The sequence below is a fragment of the Balaenoptera acutorostrata genome, chromosome 7, assembly GCF_949987535.1.
Source record: "Balaenoptera acutorostrata chromosome 7, mBalAcu1.1, whole genome shotgun sequence".
Taxonomy (NCBI): domain Eukaryota; kingdom Metazoa; phylum Chordata; class Mammalia; order Artiodactyla; family Balaenopteridae; genus Balaenoptera; species Balaenoptera acutorostrata.
Genome location: NC_080070.1, coordinates 97,379,576 through 97,398,567, shown reverse-complemented (window position 1 = coordinate 97,398,567; position 18,992 = coordinate 97,379,576). Strand labels below are relative to the sequence as shown.

The window sequence follows — 18,992 nt, the reverse complement described above, 5'->3', positions numbered from 1 at the left end:
AAGATCGAGAAGATGCAAGAAATGTTTAACAAAGACCTAGAAGAATTAAAGAACAAACAAACAGAGATGAACAATACAATAACTGAAAAGAAAAATACACTAGAAGGAATCAATAGCAGAATAACTGAGGCAGAAGAACGGATAAGTGACCTGGAAGACAGAATGGTGGAATTCACTGCTGCGGAACAGAATAAAGAAAAAAGAATGAAAAGAAATGAAGACAGCCTAAGAGACCTCTGGGACAACATTAAATGCAAAAACATTCGCATTATAGGGGTCCCAGAAGGAGAAGAGAGAGAGAAAGACCAGAGAAAATATTTGAAGAGATTATAGTCAAAAACTTCCTTAACATGGGAAAGGAAATAGCCACCCAAGTCCAGGAAGTGCAGAGAGTCCCATACAGGATAAACCCAAGGAGAAACATGCTGAGACACACAGTAATCAAATTGGCAAAAATTAAAGACAAAGAAAAATTACTGAAAGCAGCAAGGGAAAAATGGCAAATAACATACAATGGAACTCCCATAACGTTAACAACTGATTTCTCAGCACAAACTCTACAAGCCAGAAGGGAGTGGCATGACATATTTAAAGTGATGAAAGGGAAGAACCTATAACCAATATTACTCTACCTGGCAAGGATCTCATTCAGATTCGATGGAGAAATCAAAAGCTTTACAGGCAAGCAAAAGCTAAGAGAATTCAGCACCACCAAACTAGCTCTACAACAAATGCTAAAGGAACTTCTCTAAGTGGGAAATACAGGAGAAGAAAAGGACCTACAAAAACAAACCCCAAACAATTAAGAAAATGGTATAGGAACATACATATCAATAAGTACCTTAAACGTGAATGGATTAAATGCTCCAACCAAAAGACACAGGCTCGCTGAATGGATACAAAAACAAGACTCATGCATATGCTGTCTCCAAGAGACCCACTTCAGACCTAGGGACACATACAGACTGAAAGTGAGGGAATGGAAAAAGATATTCCATGCAAATGAAAATCAAAAGAAAGCTAGAGTAGCAATACTCATATCAGATAAAATAGACTTTAAAATAATGAATATTACAAGAGACAAGGAAGGACACTACATAATGATGAAGGGATCAATCCAAGAAGAAGATATAACAATTATAAATATATATGCACCCAACATAGGAGCACCTCAATACATAAGGCAACTGCTAACAGCTATAAAAGAAGAAATCAACAGTAACACAATAATAGTGGGGGAATTTAACACCTCGCTTACACCAATGGACAGATCGTCCAAACAGAAAATTAATAAGGAAACACAAGCTTTAAATGACACAGTAGACCAGATAGATTTAATTGATATTTATAGGACATTCCATCCCAAAACAGCAGATTACGCTTTCTTCTCAAGTGCACACGGAATATTCTCCAAGAAAGATCATATCCTGGGTCACAAATCAAGCCTCAGTAAATTTAAGAAAACTGAAATCATATCAAGCATCTTTTCTGACCACAACACTATGAGATTAGAAATCAATTACAGGGGGCTTCCCTGGTGGCGCAGTGGTTGAGAATCTGCCTGCCAATGCAGGGGACACAGGTTCGAGCCCTGGTCTGGGAAGATCCCACATGCCGTGGAGCAACTAGGCCCGTGAGCCACAACTACTGAGCCTGCACGTCTGGAGCCTGTGCTCCGCAACAAGAGAGGCCGCGATGGTGAGAGGCCCGCGCACCGCGATGAAGAGTGGCCCCCACTTGTCACAACCAGAGAAAGCCCTTGCACAGAAACGAAGAGCCAACACAGCCAAAAATAAATAAATAAATAATTAAAAAAAAAAAAAAGAAATCAATTACAGGGAAAAAAACGTAAAAAACATAAACACATGGAGGCTAAACAATACATTACTGAATAACCAAGAGATCACTGAAGAAATCAAAGAGAAAATCAAAAAATACCTAGAGACAAATGACAATGAAAACACAACAATCCAAAACCTATGGGATGCAGCAAAAGCAGTTCTAAGAGGGAAGTTTATAGCTATACAAGCCTACCTCAAGAAACAACAATCTCAAATAAACAATCTAACCTTACATCTAAAGGAACTAGAGAAAGAGAAACAAACAAAACCCAAAGTTAGCAGAAGGAAAGAAATCATAAAGATCAGAGCATAAATAAATGAAATAGAAAAAAAGAAAACAATAGCAAAGGTCAATAAAACTAATAGCTGGTTCTTTGAGAAGATAAACAAAATTGATAAACCATTAGCCATACTCATCAAGAAAACGAGGGAGAGGACTCAAATCCATAAAATTAGAAATGAAAAAGGAGAAGTTACAACAGACACCACAGAAATACAAAGCATCCTAAGAGACTACTACAAGCAACTCTATGCCAATAAAATGGACAACCTGGAAGAAATGGACAAATTCTTAGAAAGGTATAACCTTCCAAGACTGAACCAGGAAGAAATAGAAAATATGAACAGACCAATCACAAATAATGAAATTGAAACTGTGATTTAAAATCTTCCAACAAACAAAAGTCCAGGACCAGATGGCTTCACAGGGGAATTCTATCAAACATTTAGAGAAGAGCTAACACCCATCCTTTTCAAACTCTTCCAAAAAATCGCAGAAGAAGGAACACTCCCAAACTCATTCTATGAGGCCACCATCACCCTGATACCAAAACCAGACAAAGATACTACAAAAAAAGAAAATTACAGACCAATATCACCCATGAATATAGATGCAAAAATCCTCAACAAAATACTAGCAAACAGAATCCAACAACACATTAAAAGGACCATACACCATGATCAAGTGGAATTTATCCCAGGGATGCAAGGATTCTTCAATATACGCAAATCAATCAATGTGATACACCACATTAACAAATTGAAGAAGAAAAACCATATGATCATCTCAATATATGCAGAAAAAGCTTTTGACAAAATTCAACACCCATTTATGATAAAAACTCTCCAGAAAGTGGGCATAGAGGGAACCTACCTCAACATAATAAAGGCCATATACAACAAACCCACAGGAAACATCATTCTCAATGGTGAAAAACTGAAAGCATTTCCTCTAAGGTCAGGAACAAGACAAGGATGTCCACTCTCACCACTATTATTCAACATAGTTTTGGAAGTTTTAGCCACGGCAATCAGAGAAGAAAAAGAAATAAAAGGAATCCAAATTGGAAAAGAAGAAGTAAAACTGTCACTGTTTGCAGATGACATGATACTATACATAGAGAATCCTAAAGATGCCACCAGAAAACTACTAGAGCTAATCAATGAATTTGGTAAAGTTGTAGGATACAAAATTAATGCACAGAAATCTCTTGCATTCCTATACACGAATGATGAAAAATCTGAAAGAGAAATTAAGGAAACACTCCCATTTACCATTGCAACAAAAAGAATAAAATACCTAGGAATAAACCTACCTAGGGAGACAAAAGACCTGTAGGCAGAAAACTATAAGACACTGATGAAAGAAATTAAAGATGATACAAACAGATGGAGAGATATACCATGTTTTTGGATGGAACAATCAACATTGTGAAAATGACTATACTACCCAAAGCAATCTACAGATTCAATGCAATCCCTATCAAACTACCAATGGCATTTTTCACAGAACTAGAACAAAAAATTTCACAATTTGTTTGGAAACATAAAAGACCCCGAATAGCCAGGGCAATCTTGAGAAAAAAAAAAAAAAACGGAGCTGGAGGAATCAGGCTCCTGGATTTCAGACTATACTACAAAAGCTACAGTAATGAAGACAGTATGGTACTGGCACAAAAACAGAAATATAGATGAATGGAACAGGACAGAAAGCCCAGAGATAAACCCATGCACATATGGTCACCTTATTTTTGATAAAGGAGGCAAGAATATACATGGAGAAAAGACAGTCTCTTCAATAAGTGGTGCTGGGAAAACTGGACAGCTACATGTAAAAGAATGACATTAGAACACTTCCTAACACCATACACAAAAAGAAACTCAAAATGGATTAGAGACCTATATGTAAGACTGACACTGTAAAATTCTTAGAGGAAAACATAGGAAGAACACTTTGACATAAATCACACCAAGATCTTGTTTGATCCACCTCCTAGAGTAATGGAAATGAAAACATAAAGAAACAAATGGGACCTAATGAAACTTAAAAGCTTTTGCACAGCAAAGGAAACTACAAACAAGATGAAAAGACAACCCTCAGAATGGGAGAAAATATTTGCAAACGAATCAATGGACAAAGGATTAATCTCCAAAATATATAAACAGCTCATGCAGCTCAATATTAAAAAAACCAATAACCCAATCCAAAAATGGGCAGAAGACCTAAATAGATATTTCTCCAAAGAAGACACACAGATGGCCAAGAGGCACATGAAAAGCTGCTCAACATCACTAATTATTAGAGAAATGCAAATCAAAACTACAATGAGGTATCACCTCACACCAGTTAGAATGGGCATCATCAGAAAATCTACAAACAACAAATGCTGGAGGGAGTGTGGAGAAAAGAGAACCCTCTTGCACTGTTGGTGGGCATGTAAATTGATACAGCCACTATGGAGAACAGTATGGAGGTTCCTTAAAAAACTAAAAATAGAATTACCATATGACCCAGGAATCCCACTACTGGGCATATACCCAGAGAAAACCAAAATTCAAAAAGACACATGCACCGCAATGTTCATTGCAGCACTATTTACAATAGCCAGGTCATGGAAGCAACCTAAATGCCCATCAACAGACAAATGGATAAAGAAGACGTGGTACATATATACAATGGAATATTACTCAGCCATAAAAAGGAACAAAATTGAGTCATCTGTAGAGACGTGGATGGATCTAGGGACTGTAATACAGAGTGAAGTAAGTCAGAAAGAGAAAAGCAAATATTGTATATTAACACATGTATGTGGAACCTAGAAAAATGGTACAGATGAACCGGTTTGCAGGGCAGAAATTGAGACACAGATATAGAGAACAAACGTATGGACACCAAAGGGGGAAAGTGGCGGGGGGGGGGGGGGATGGCTGTGGTGGTGTGATGAACTGGGAGATTGGGATTGACATATATACAATAATATGTATTAAACGGATAACTAATAAGAACCTGCTGTTTAAAAAAATTTTTTAATTAAATAAAATTCAAAAAAAAATCACACTCTCAACCTAGGTCATTTCAAGGCAATATCAATAGGTTTTATTTTATTGATGCATTCTCTCTTTAAGAAAACTTAAATCACATGGTGAAATTAATTACTCTAGACGGTTTTCTAAGTAAGTAAGCGTTCTTTAGTTCCTAATATATTGTATCGTATCCCTGCCACATTACAGCATAGTCTCCTAGAGGGGTGTTATGCTTTAAGATGGCCTCATTTGGGTAGCACCCAAATTATTTTCAAATTGAACTGCAAAACAAAAAAACCCGGTAATCCTAATTGAATACTGGCGTGTGGTTTCCATCTTAATTTTAATTGTATATGTTATAAGGTCATTTAGTTTCAGAAATTTCTAGCCAAAAAAAAAAAAAAGAAGCCGATGTGAGAACTTTAACAATATCTCCTATATCTGTCCCCTTGCCTCCTCTCCAACCCTGCTGCCACTGCCATAGGTCAAGCACCATTTCTCCTTACTAACCTCTCTTGCCTTAAGTATCACTGTCCTCAAATCTGTTCTCCACTCTGCTGTGGTGTGATCTTCCAGCATGCAAATCTGAGCCTTTCACTTCCTTGCTCAGACTTCTTCAGGAGCTCTACACTGCTTTCAGCATAAAGTCTAAATAGTCTAGTGTGGAGAACCAAGCTCTTCCTGAGGTGGTTCCTGCCTACTTGTGCAGCCTCACTTCCAGATGACTCCCACCTTTCATCTGTGCTCCAGAGACATAGAACTGACTCTCCTATGGCTCCGTAAACACGTCATGCTCTCCTTGCCTTCCCATTTCTGTGAGTTAGTCTCTCTGCCTGCAACAGTCTTTCTTCTTGGCCGCCTAGTAAATTCTTGCTCATCCCTCAAGTTTCAGCTGTGTGAAGCTCTTCTGGAATTCCTGGGCAGGCTTAGGATCTACCTACCTTGTGCTTCCACTGTACTTGATAATGCCTCCAATAAAGCAATCAGCTCAATATATTTTAATATTTTTTCCCACGCCTGTCTCCTTACAAATTGTAAGTTTCTTGAGGGCAGAGGCTGGATCATCCTGTCTTTGGGATGCCCAGCATAATGCTTAGTACATAAGAGGCATGTAAAATATTTGATCAGTGAGTCAGTGAGTGAGGGAATGAATGGATCTGGTACTGTTTCCTTCCTGTAAACCAAACACTTAGACTTAAAAATTCTACATTTTCTTAGCTATGATCTGAGCTGGAGTGGGAGAGCTTACAGTTGCATGTCTTAATCTGATGATACGCTTTCAAGAGGCCACCCATCTGCATGGAACACACATACAAATAAAGCCAGAGGTTTAGTGTAGCACAACCCCTAAAGGAGGAAGCACATGAAATCACTTGAGATTTAAGAAATAGAAAGAATGGGAGTTAAAAGAAAGCAGAATAACTCAGAGACAAATAAATTTGCCTTGGATTAAAAACAAAAACCACATCAGAAGTCTGCCCTACTGAACTTTTTCATATGAAGCTGGACCTCTCCTTAGTCCATTCCAGGCCCTTCTTCCCAGCCAGTGGCCTTATATGAACCTGCTGGTCCCATCACTAGCAATAGTGGTTTTCCTCATAGAAGTTCCAGTCAATTTTCTCCTGTTTCCAGCAAAATGCCTACTAAAATCATTGCAAAAAGAAGTGACCAACCTGAGCTTGTCATTTCCCTCAAGGAGAATATCTGGTTGATATAACTTTCCTCTCAACCTCCATCAGGTAGGAGGCAAGTAGACTCAAGGTGACTTGTTCTATTTCCAGGTAACAGAGATGCTTATTTTCCTTCCCTCCATATAGAGGACCAATTTCTGTGTATTGGCCAAAGCCTGCTTTCCTTTAGACTTGTAGGTTGGTAAATTAGGGTGGAAAGGTTGACACATTTTAAAAAGAAGTATGATACAAAATTCATACTAATAATCAAGTAAGTAGAAATAAATAGAAATAATTAAGAAGAAAAGGTAAATTATTTTTATAAAATTGTAATTGCTAACCAGAGTATAAAAGGGAAGATCACTTGTGAGGTTAAGATACATTTTCATGGACATTGTACAAGATAGCATTATCAACGATTTTAGAAAGAGGATGCGTTAATTGAGATAAAACATATTTCCAATAAAAGTTTTGTTCTTTACTCCTTAGCGAATGTGGTAGGCAACACCAAACAGAGTGAATCTTTCAGAAAGAAACATTATATAAATGTAAACACTGATTCACACAATTACAAAGGGAACTAGATTTCATCCAAGAATTCTGAGAGTATGCCAGCAAGATAAGAGAAAACTGGGTCCATAAAAATAGATAATTTTGTAAATAGACTACTCATTCATTCACAAATACTTATTCATTGTCAACTGTGTGTCAAACACTATGCAAGGTTATAGGAGTACTAAACTTACACAGTCCTGGTCTCAAGGTACAGCTTAGTGGCAAAACAACAACAACAACAAGAGTAACAACATTACATGGCTAAAAGTTACTAAAAGCATGAGTTCAGAGTATGGCCTCACATCCTTACAGGTGTCACAACACTATGAGAGTTCAGGCAAGTTACTTAACCTCTCTGTGCCTCCATTACCCTCTCTTTAAAACAGTAATTATAATATTACTTTCCTCATAGTGTTGTGAGGATTTGTAAACTGCTTAACATAGTGTCTGGCACACAGTAAACACTCAATACATCTTAGCAATAATTTATTGGAATTATGACATAATGAGGTATATTTGCTGTTATGGAGATATGTGCACTGCACTGCATCTTGGCAGCATGGATGAGTTGGAAAGTGAGCACTTTTGTCTCTGTGAAGGAGTCAGGAGATGCTCTTCAGCTTTTGAGGTGCAGCTAAGAACTTCAGTAGGTGTTTGTGAGGTAAAGAAGAGAAGGGCATTCTCAATGAAGGAAGAAGCAGGGGGGAAGGCATAGAGACATGACAGAGGGTTATATGTTGGGGATTCACAGGTGACTTTGTATTGTCATAGCATGGCCTGAGAAGACAGAGGATGTGGCAGGAGATGAGGATGGAGAAAGAGGTGGAGGGCAGAATGTGCATGGCCTTGCAAAGCGATTCAGACTGTGCTATATGCAGTGGGAGCCACTGAAGAACTCTGAGTAGGACTCATACAGATTTGGGTACAGAGACATAACAGTAAGGGAGATCTATTTAAGAATGGGAAAGGTATTGCAATGACACTAGAAATAATGAGGTTTTGATTGTGGTGGCAGATGAGGCATGCATAAGAGATTTTTAGGAGGTAGTATAGGTAGGGCGGGCTTGGTGATTGATTGGATATGGGGAGCAGTGGGGGGAGGAGTAGACACAGATAATATCCAGGTTTTTATTTGGTCAGTTGTGGACATGGTGGTACCATTAACCAGGAAAAGAATCCTAAGAAAAGGATTAGGACTTGGACACAAGATACTGAATTCCATTTCAACATGTTTCAATCCAGTACCAGGACACATCTCTCCTGACTCAGAGCTCATTTGGTCCTGGTTGACAAAAAAGACAGACACCCATTTGACTTCAGAATCTTCCCCTTTGTTTTGTTTTGTTTCTCAGTATGTTTGACAAGGAATCATAGGCATTCCGTATATTACAATTTAAGCATTACTGAAAGCAGAAAATTTACACAAAGGATTTTCAACAACACCTTCTAACTGTATCCCCTCTATCACAACAACTTATATCCCATTTTACCCCCCCTCCCCCCCAAAAAAAAGCAGCAAGAAAGGAGGCTTCTTATGTTTGCTGTTAGGGACCTTTTGTTCTTTTTAGATTTCTCATGATCTACACCCCCAATAATTACATCAAGGTCCTCAGTATCCTAGACTCCTGGGTACCTCATTCCATCTTATTTCATAGAATGTATTTTCCAACATCCTATATTCAAATATTAAATATCCTAAATTGTATAGATTATATTTATATATTTCTCAGCTAGAGAAATTTCCCCCCTATATTTGTTTATCTTTGTGATTGTATTTTTTCTTATGTGAATTTTGTTTATATTCTTTAGTCATTTATATATTGAGGGGTCTCAATATTCCTGCCAATTTGTATGAACTCCTTATAATAATGTAGTTATTAATCATTTGTCATATTTTCATATTTTCTCCATACCTTTACAATGGCTTATCTCATGACTATGGAAGAGAGGTTTGTTTTAGTGTTTTAATATTGAAAGCCTATAAGCTACTGCTTATAAAGAGTATTTAAGAAAAAATGAATTAAAAGTTGGACAAACTATGCAGTCTTATGTAATTTTATACAGATTCTTTCAAGAGACTTTCTTTAATCATATGCAGAACAGATTATAAAATTTATTTATGCTTATTTACTGTTCTGGTGTGCCTGTATTAAAGTGTTGACAGTTTCTAAACTGAAACATACCATAAACAAGGATGGTTTGTGGCTATCAGATAAACTACATTGTATTTTATTCTAAAGTTAGTATTCCATAATGCCTAGACCATCTTCCAGACTTTTTTAAAAGCACAGACTCTCAGAAGAAAAGCCATGTGCAAGTTGTAAAGACTAAATCTTTCAGATTGTGAAGCCGATTAATAAGGTTTCCTCTTAACAATATATAAAACTTGTTTTTTAATTATGACCAAATATTTAGTCTTATAATAGGGCAAAATACTCATGTTTTTATTTTCCTCAGTGTGTCATCTTTTGCCAACAAACAACATAATTACACCAAGCAAAACAGTAACTCCATTTTGTAAATGCGCTTAACAGGAGTTTGGGAAAATTAAAAGACTATTGCCTGTTAGAATGGCTATTACCAAAAAAATAAGAAATAACAAGTGTTGGTGAGAATGTGGAGAAACGGGACTGTTTGTGCACTGTTGGTAGGAATGTAAATTGGTGTAGCCACTATGGAAAACAGTATGAAGGTTCCTCAAAAAATTATAAATAGAACTATCAGATGATCTAGCAATTCCACTTCTGGGTACTTATCCAAACGAAATGAAAACATTAATTTAGAAAGATATATGTAACCCCCCTGTTCATTGCAGCATCATTTACAATAGCCAAGACATGGGAACAACCAAAGTGTCCATTGATGGATGACTGGATAAAGAAAATGTGGTGTATATATATATTTAGCCATAAAAAAGAAGGAAATCTTGTCATTTGTGATAACATGGATGGACCCTGAGGGCACAATGCCAAGTGAAATAAGTCAGACACAGAGGGATAAATACTGTATGAGCTCACTTATATGTGGAATCTAAAAAAAAACAAACAAAAACCTCATAGACACAGAGAAGAGATTGGTAATTGGCGGAGGTGGGGTTGTGGGGTGTGGGCAAAATGGGTGAAGGGGGCTAAAAGGTGCAAACTTCTAGTTATAAAATAAATAAGTCATGGGATGTATAGTACAGCATGGTGACTACAGTTAATAATAATGTATTGTATATCTGAAAGTTGCTAAGAGAGATCTTAGAAGTTCTCAACACAAGAAAAAAAAATTGTAACTATATATGGTGACAGATGTTAAACAAACTTATCGTGATGGTCATTTCACGATATATACAAATACTGAATCACTATATGTACACCTAAAACTAATATAATGTTATATGTTAATTATATCTTAATGAAAAAGGTTGTTAATAGGTAACACAACAAATTAACTGGGACAGCTAGTTGTTATGTCTAAAATAATCTTTTGTTCAAAGTACCTTTCAAACTATTCAGCAGGAAATAAGGGAAAGAGTAATGGAAAAAAAGGTTTAAATGAATAACAGATTCTATATTTAGAAGGAAAGATAGAATCAGAAAACTCAGCATCTTGCAACTTTCAACAAAATAACTGATTTATGCAAGGATCATCAATTAATGCTCAAATCACTGACTGAAAGGTTGTTGGGAAACAGGGAATTCATGTGGTCTCAAAGGATCACATCATGGATTATTTATTAAATAAAGACGAAAAATACAGTTCTAATGAAACAGCACCTAGGTAGTTTACAGAAAATGTTTACCTAGAATCTAATCATAAGGAACAGTCAGACAAATCCAGAATGTGGGACATTTTATGTAATGGCTGGCCTGGGATCTTGAAAGACAATATTTAAAGAAAAAAAAAGGCTAAAGAGACATGCAACCAAATGCAATGTGTGAACTCTGAGGACTGGATAAAAAGCAAATTTGAATACTGACTCTATATTATATAGTATGGTAGTACTGTTAATCTTCGGTATCATATTATATATACATAATCCTATATAGTTACATAGGAAAATGTCCTTATTCCTAGGAAGATGCATATAGAATATTTAGAGGTAAAGCATCATGATATCTGAAACTTATTTTCAAATGGTTCACACTACACATATGAATTTAAAATATATATATTATATATACATATAAAACTATATTCACACATAAATATCAGTAAACTATCACAGCAATTAAGCAAAATGTGGCAAAGTATTTATAATTGGTGAATTTAGGTAAAGGATATATAAGTGTTCATTATACCATTCTTTGAACCTGGCTGTAGATTTGAATATTTTCAAAATAAAGAGTTGGGGGAGGTATGTTTTATGTTTATGTTGGTGATATTTTAAGCCTGGAGTAGTATGACTCAGTCATATAGTAAGTACACAGAGACACACATACCATTCCAACATTTGGTAACTCGTTCACTGCTGATGTCTATCTACATCAGCTAAACAATTCCAGATGTAAAATTGGGGGAGACAAAGAACAGTTTTCAAAGGATTTGTTTGCTCCCAACTATCTGGTGTACATCCATCTGTTCCTGGCAGGGTGCAGTGTTCCCACCTACTACTCCCAGTGACCCCAATCTGAACTATTTTCCAAACAACTCACACTTTCCAAATGAAGCCTTTGTTCATGCTGCTTCCTCAGTCTGAAACACTGTTCCTATTCCTTTGTCAAAATCTTACCCAGACTTTAAGGCTTAATTCAGATTCTTCTTCCTCTGTGAAAGTCTCTTCTAGACTGTCACCTATTCCTTCCAACTAAAAGCAATCACCCCCTGCCCTGTGGTCTCTATACCTCTTTTGAAACACATCCTCATTCTTTTTGCTTTACTGTCACTTATTCCCTAAGGAGGGAAAGTTTTGTTTAACAATGTTGCATAGGATAAAATCCACATTCCAGAATAATGTACAAGGCTCTCATGGCTTGGTGTCTGCTTCCTTTTGAGTCTTAAGTCTTGACACTCCCTTCAATAGACCAGAGCTACAATATAAGTCAATTTTCCACTAGGGACGCCTGGACCCCTAAGATCCAGGTCCCTCAATTCCATGGCCTATGAAGGAGCAAAGTGCTCCCCAGGATTCCTATGAATTCCTAGAGCTTCGCATTCTCATACAACCTGCAATGCTAGTGACTTCTCCAGGCTACCACACCATCTGCTTTCCTTTGCATTTTACCTGATTACAAAATTTAGCCCCTTCTAACTTTTGGGAAAATAAACCAGAACCTTTCCTGCAAAGCATTCGTGAGTTTGGCTGACTTTTGAGGGAGATGAAGGAGAATTTACATTTTCCTGATGCTACAACCTCCCTGAAAATTTAAGTATCCACCTGCTCTTTGCCCCACTGAGGCCCAGTCACTCCATCTTGTTGGCTCCTCTTTGCTTCTTTTTTTGTCTTGTCCTCCCACTTTCCTCTTTTTATCCCTCCCAGAAAAGCTTGGCACAGCCAACCCCCAGGACTTCCCCCCCCAAGCACTTAACAAGGTATTAAACAAAACAAAACAAAAACAAAACCCTGTAGTTTCTTCCTTAAGAGAAATTCTTAGATCAGCTTTTCAGATTTTTAAAAAATCCATGTAAATCTAATCATGCCATGCTATATAGTTCCATACACATGCCATACTATTTCATACCTCAATGCTTTTGCACATTCTGCTCCTTCAGCCTAGAATGTCCTTCCCTCTGTAGCTTTCTTGGCAATTTACACTCCCCCACTCATGACTCTCCTCCATGCAGTCTTCTCTAATCCAAAGTAGTGCCCTCATCTTTCCTCTTTGGTTCGACCACTGTGCACAGTATTTAACTTTCACAGGGTTGTAATGATCTAGTGTACATGTCTGTCTTTAATGCCAGATTATGGGCTCCTTGAGAGTAAACACTGCACCTCATTGACCTTTATACTCCCAGCTTCTATCCCAGAGCCTGAACAATATAATACATGCTAAATAAATATTTATCTAATGATGAATTAAGAATGAATGAATTTTGCCTAGACCTGAGATTTAAGACTTTCTAAGGTATAAAGAAAGACTGCAAAATGTTGGAACCATCATTTACTTCACCTTCTAATTTGGAGCATTTATAGGCTTCACAATGCCTTCACAAGGCTTCTTATTATGTCCTTTTAATTATAGCCATCCTAGTAGGTATGTAGTATTTAGTATCTCACTGTGGTTTTGATTTGTATTTACTTAATGGCTAATGATATTTAATTAATTAAATTTTGAGGCCATACACTTTAATGAACAACCATAGTGACGAAATGTGGCATTCCATTTTAATATTAATTAATAATATTTTAAAATAATTTTGAACAAAATGGTAAAGATATTATAGTCTGTTAAATGTCGTACTTAGCAAGTATACTTCATTACAGCTCATCTTAAAAAAATTCTAACATGGCTACATAGACATAAAAAAAAAAGTGAAAACTTCAGAGAAACTATTCAGAGATAGTTTCATAAGACAAATTCCATATTTAGCTATTATCAAGAATAATAGAAAAATAAAACATATTTAGCTATTATCAAGTACAGGGCAAAGAGAAAAACTTTGCATCTCTTACTTGATATTTTTGTTCAAACAATTTAGTTTCTGTTGGGGTAGCATCTAAACTCCAATTCCTCTAACATGAATAAAACAGTATCCACATCTGGAACCCAGACCACGTGTGATGGCTTCACAGGGTTTGCCCATTCTTTGTTTTGAAATAAGGAGACAGAAAACATACTGTGCTCCTAGCAAAAGAATCCACATTTGCAATAAAATTAAAAGAATAAACGGAGTGATTTTATTTTTGTGTGGTGTACAGGACTGTTAAATGAAATTAGAAATTGCAATTTAAACAGTGACTTCAATGAAGCAGAATTTCAAGCACTTTTCTCCTTGATCTGGATTTTGTTTTTGAAAAATGAAAGGGCATAATATGTACATCAGTGAAAAAAGCGGGATATAATATTTGCAGGACCCATTCTCAATTACAATCCAAATGTGGTTTTTACGACCAATAAAATGTAAACCAGTCCTGCAAATAAAATGTAAAAAGGACAAATCATATACCATTTCTGGCATTTTCCCCGCCAGCCAGCTCTGGGACCACAGAATGAGAAAAATGGTCTAGGAAGCATATCTAACAGAAATAGAAAAGTAATATGATCCTGAATGCAAAACAGGAGGATGGCATCTATAATGCACATTAGTCAGTTCCTTATCTGAATGTTGTGCCAGTTTAGGGCGGGAAGGTACGGAGAAATGGGCCAGCAAAACCACACATAAAAAAATGAAGGGCTAAAAGTACAATCTATTTTTTTTTAAATAAAAAGAAACAAAGCTTTTAGCCTGAAAAAAGAACTGAGCTATTGATGAATGATTATCTGTCTATAGGCCTGTATATAAAGATGTTTCTTCTCCCTCCAAGCAGTTAAACATAATAAAATGAGCTAAAGATTTTCAGATGTTTAGATTAGGCATAAAAAAGAATTTATTGATAAATAGATTCATTAGCCACATGAAGTGTCTTCAAAACAAAGCTGTAAGCTTAGGGATCTTTAAGGTTTCTTTATATTGATTCGTATAACATTTACCTGGAAACAGAAGGCAAGATAAGAAGTTTCCTGGCTCTGGGATTTCTAACACTTTGTAAAACATTAGAGACAACCTGAAAATTTTATTTAACAATGTTGTCTAACCAAAGTGATTTTATGATTTGTTAAGTGTAAAGAAATATAAGACAGAAGCTAAATTTTTTTAGTTTGCATAATTGTTATCTTATTGGAAATATACCTTCCATACTAAACTATAATCATCAAATAATCTTTATATTAAACATTTTTAGGGTTTGATGACACTTTCCAGGCATAAAAAATTAAAGGAACTTTCTCTATCTGAGTGTGATAAAATCACCGATATTGGAATTCAGGTAAGATAATTACAGTTTTTTGTTAAAGAATTAAGATTGAAAATTAAGCACAAATCAAATAATCTTTGTAGGTCATAACAAAAAAAAGAAGTGGATTGGAATTGTAACAATACATATGTGATCTTGGTTGAGCCAAGATCAACATCTGCCAATAGTCAGGTCTCCACAGCCCAAGGTGACTGAGAGGTTTGCTTTCCCATTTTTCTTGTCTACTCTCTCCCTTCCAGATGTCAGACTTACAGGATAACTAGGGATAGGTTGACATTTTACTTGTAGAATGATGAACTGCAGTGTGGTAAAAGTCTTCTCATATAATGGAAGTGTTCTGTAGATAATCTGTGTTATATCATCTAACCATAACAATTGGGGGACTTTGAAAACCTACACCAGGTACTTAACAATTAGGGACTTGAGTTACTCAAACATAGTTGGTAGCATAGTTTACCAGGATGGAAAGCATGAGATAAGTAACTGGATAGGATACATGATTATGTGCTCAAATGGTACTTTAAGAACTCATGAGAAGTAAATTTCCTAGACATGGTGTTGAGTGATATATAGGAAGTCATAAAGTAGCTATTGTGAGTAAGCCACATGTAATGTTTATCACAACATTAAGCAACTCAATTTGCTGTTAAAAGAAGAAAAGTTGCAATCATATGTCACACATGTATTGAACTAGGGCAAAATCTGGTTACTTATTAGTAAAATAATGGAAGATAACATTCTTAAAGGGAACTAATAATCTAGGAATGCGGAAACTGTTAAATGCATCAGAAACTCCATTTAAAGTATCCTGAGAGTTCAAAACCCCAAGCATTTATGAAAAACTGGGGCTAACTCAGAAAAAAATTTTTTTTAATAGAAATCCTTGTTGAGAAAAAAGGATTTATCTCACATGTGGAAAGATACTGCAAATGATAGCTGAGAAGTCCACCAGAGCATGGCAGACTTGAAGTTAAGCTCTCTTCCATGAATTTGAAATAGACTTTGCAAGTTCTAACATTACTAATAGGAGAGTGTTAAAATATTATACGAACTGGTGGGCTATAGAGAGGGCCAGACCAAACGGTGCTCTAGACTTTAGCATAGAATTCTAGTGTTCTGAAGCTCAAGGAATCTTAGAACCATTTAAACCAATCTGTAATTTTACAAGTGAGGAAACTAAGGCCCAGAGGGCTTAAATGATTAGTCCAAAGTCCTATGCCATCTCAGCAAACTAATCTAACTAATCTAGTTTTACAGAAACGAAGAGTAGAAGTGGAGAACTGCTGTTCTAAATGGTTGATTGGCAACATGACAGTGGGAAAAATTGTTTTCAAATGATTTTTGCTGTATTTCATTGCATCTGGACAATGTAATGGTACTTAAGAGGAAAATGTAACACCATTAAGAAGTCTTTTAGGGCTTCCCTGGTGGCGCAGTGGTTGAGAATCTGCCTGCTAATGCAGGGGACACGGGTTCGAGCCCTGGTCTGGGAAGATCCCACATGCCACGGAGCAACTGGGCTCGTGAGCCACAATTGCTGAGCCTGCGCGTCTGGAGCCTGTGCCCCGCAACGGGAGGGGCCGCGATAGAGAAAGGCCCGCGCACCGCGATGAAGAGCGGTCCCCGCACCGCGATGAAGAGTGGCCCCCGCTTGCCGCAACTGGAGAAAGCCCTCGCACGAACCGAAGACCCAATACAGACAAAAATAATAAAACAAAATAAATAAATAAATAAATAAAAGAAAATCCTTTAAAAAAAAAAAAAAAAAAAAAAAAAAGAAGTCTTTTAGAGGCATTAGTGTCAAGCAATGTCAATTTCCCCCAGTTTCAGACCCTGGTTCCGAAGGTTCTAGCAGGTTCCTAAGAAATCTACCTAGTAGTACATTCAATTGTATAAAGAGTTAAAAAGAACAAACACTGTCTTTCAAAACAAAGATCCCAGAGAGGACTAACAACTTGCATATAGAACAAGACTGTAACTCTACAATAACAAAAGGGGTTATAATGCATGTAACCTACTAGAAGAAAAAGCCAAGAGGTTCCTGTAAGGCTAAACCATGATTTACCTACTGCAGTTCATTTAAGGATTAAACATGCATTTACATAAAACTTTATCCATGAATATGATCTAGTCAGGCTTTCAAAAGGTCTTTGACAAGGTGATAGAATAAAGTTTATTAAAATAAAAAGGTTAAGTGTTAACATTTCTAATACTGGGTTATATTTCTTATATGGTGATCAGTCACATTTGATCAACAACTACAAATCATTTAGAAGTATTAAAACCTACCATGGTGATGACATACATGGCCTCTTAATATCCATCACTTATTAATTTTAAAATGCTTCTTTGGATGAGAGAGAGGGCTGACCAAAGTCTGAGGCTACGTATCAGGAAGCCAGTGCTTTCTGCCATTTATCTCTGAGCCTACAGGTTCCAGGCCTTTTTATTTTCATTCTTTGGAGCCTGAAAAATCATACTATTTTTAGGTGCTCTGAGATTTTAGATGAAAGCGTTTACCGATATGCTAACTGTATGATCATACAGCTGAGTTTGGCGTAGCTTTAAAAAATGTAACCTTTTAAAAATTGGTATGTATTGATTTTCAGTGACTTAAAGAAAATAAAACAGGGGGAATACAAGCACATGGAAATACAGAATTATTTAATTATTAGTTGCATAAGATCAGCTGTTCTATTCAAGTTCATGAAAAAAATTTTTTCTCTTTCTCATCATCCCTCTTTTTCTCCTCCTTGCTTTTGGAGAGTGTGTGTGTGTGTGTGTGTGCACTCGAGTGTTGTGGCATTTAACCTCATTTTACCTCTTCCAAGGTTCCAAGGTTCACACTTCTGGGCATGTGGTAATCCTTCTCCTCCTTCCCTCCTCCAGCCCAATTACTAAATTCCAAAAGAGATGAAACAAAGAAGGGGGAGGAGAAAGTGACACATAAGCCAATTTCACAATTCCTTATCTGGATTTACAAGAGAGGGGGAAGAGAATAAACTAAGGTGGTTAAACTGAGACGTTTAGGTTATCCTAAATTTATCAGGAAATTTTTTCTTATTACTTTAGAAGGTAACTATAGGAGATTTTCTTTTTAGCTTAAAACATTGAAAACTACATAATGATTTAATGAGAAAAAGGAGGAGAGCATTTTTACCCTGATTTGGTTTTGCACGAATCATGAACATAATAGGAATAAAAAATTACCTCATTTTAGTTTTACTGGAAACCACAGCACATGCAGTTTGAGTGTCTGGAGCCTCAGATGTATTGACTTTTTAGGATCTGGTTTTAATTACTTTCCTCAACTTTAGTTTTGTTCTGAGAACATTAGACATTCAACAATCATGTTAAACTAAAATTATTTGGTGCTCTTGAAAGACACATTTATTTTGGAAGCAATGTTTGATACAGTCATAATTGAGGATTTCTTAAGAAACTTATTCCTTGAGCATTTTGCAAATTTAAGTAACAGACTGTCAAAGTTTGGCAAAAAACTGGTCTAACTGGGATGTTACAATACAAATAAATTGGAAGCTCTGTCTTATTAAGTTGTTTGGACAGAACCAAAGGAATAAATAAAATTATTTACTCTAGTTGCTTTTTACATTCCCTTAATCTAGTTTTTATTTCTCATTCCCTTTTTTGGGGAATGAAGTATGCTATAAATACATTAATGCA

General features: G+C 36.3%; 1 protein-coding gene across 1 annotated transcript in view; it reads left to right on the top strand.

The window, feature by feature from the left end:
- FBXL13 (F-box and leucine rich repeat protein 13) overlaps positions 1–18,992 on the top strand; it is a 187,870-nt gene that overhangs the window by 147,945 nt on the left and 20,933 nt on the right. The window contains exon 18 of the mRNA XM_007187164.3: positions 15,237–15,320. Within this exon, the coding sequence (XP_007187226.3) occupies positions 15,237–15,320 (84 nt within the window). The remainder of the gene's footprint in view (positions 1–15,236; positions 15,321–18,992) is intronic.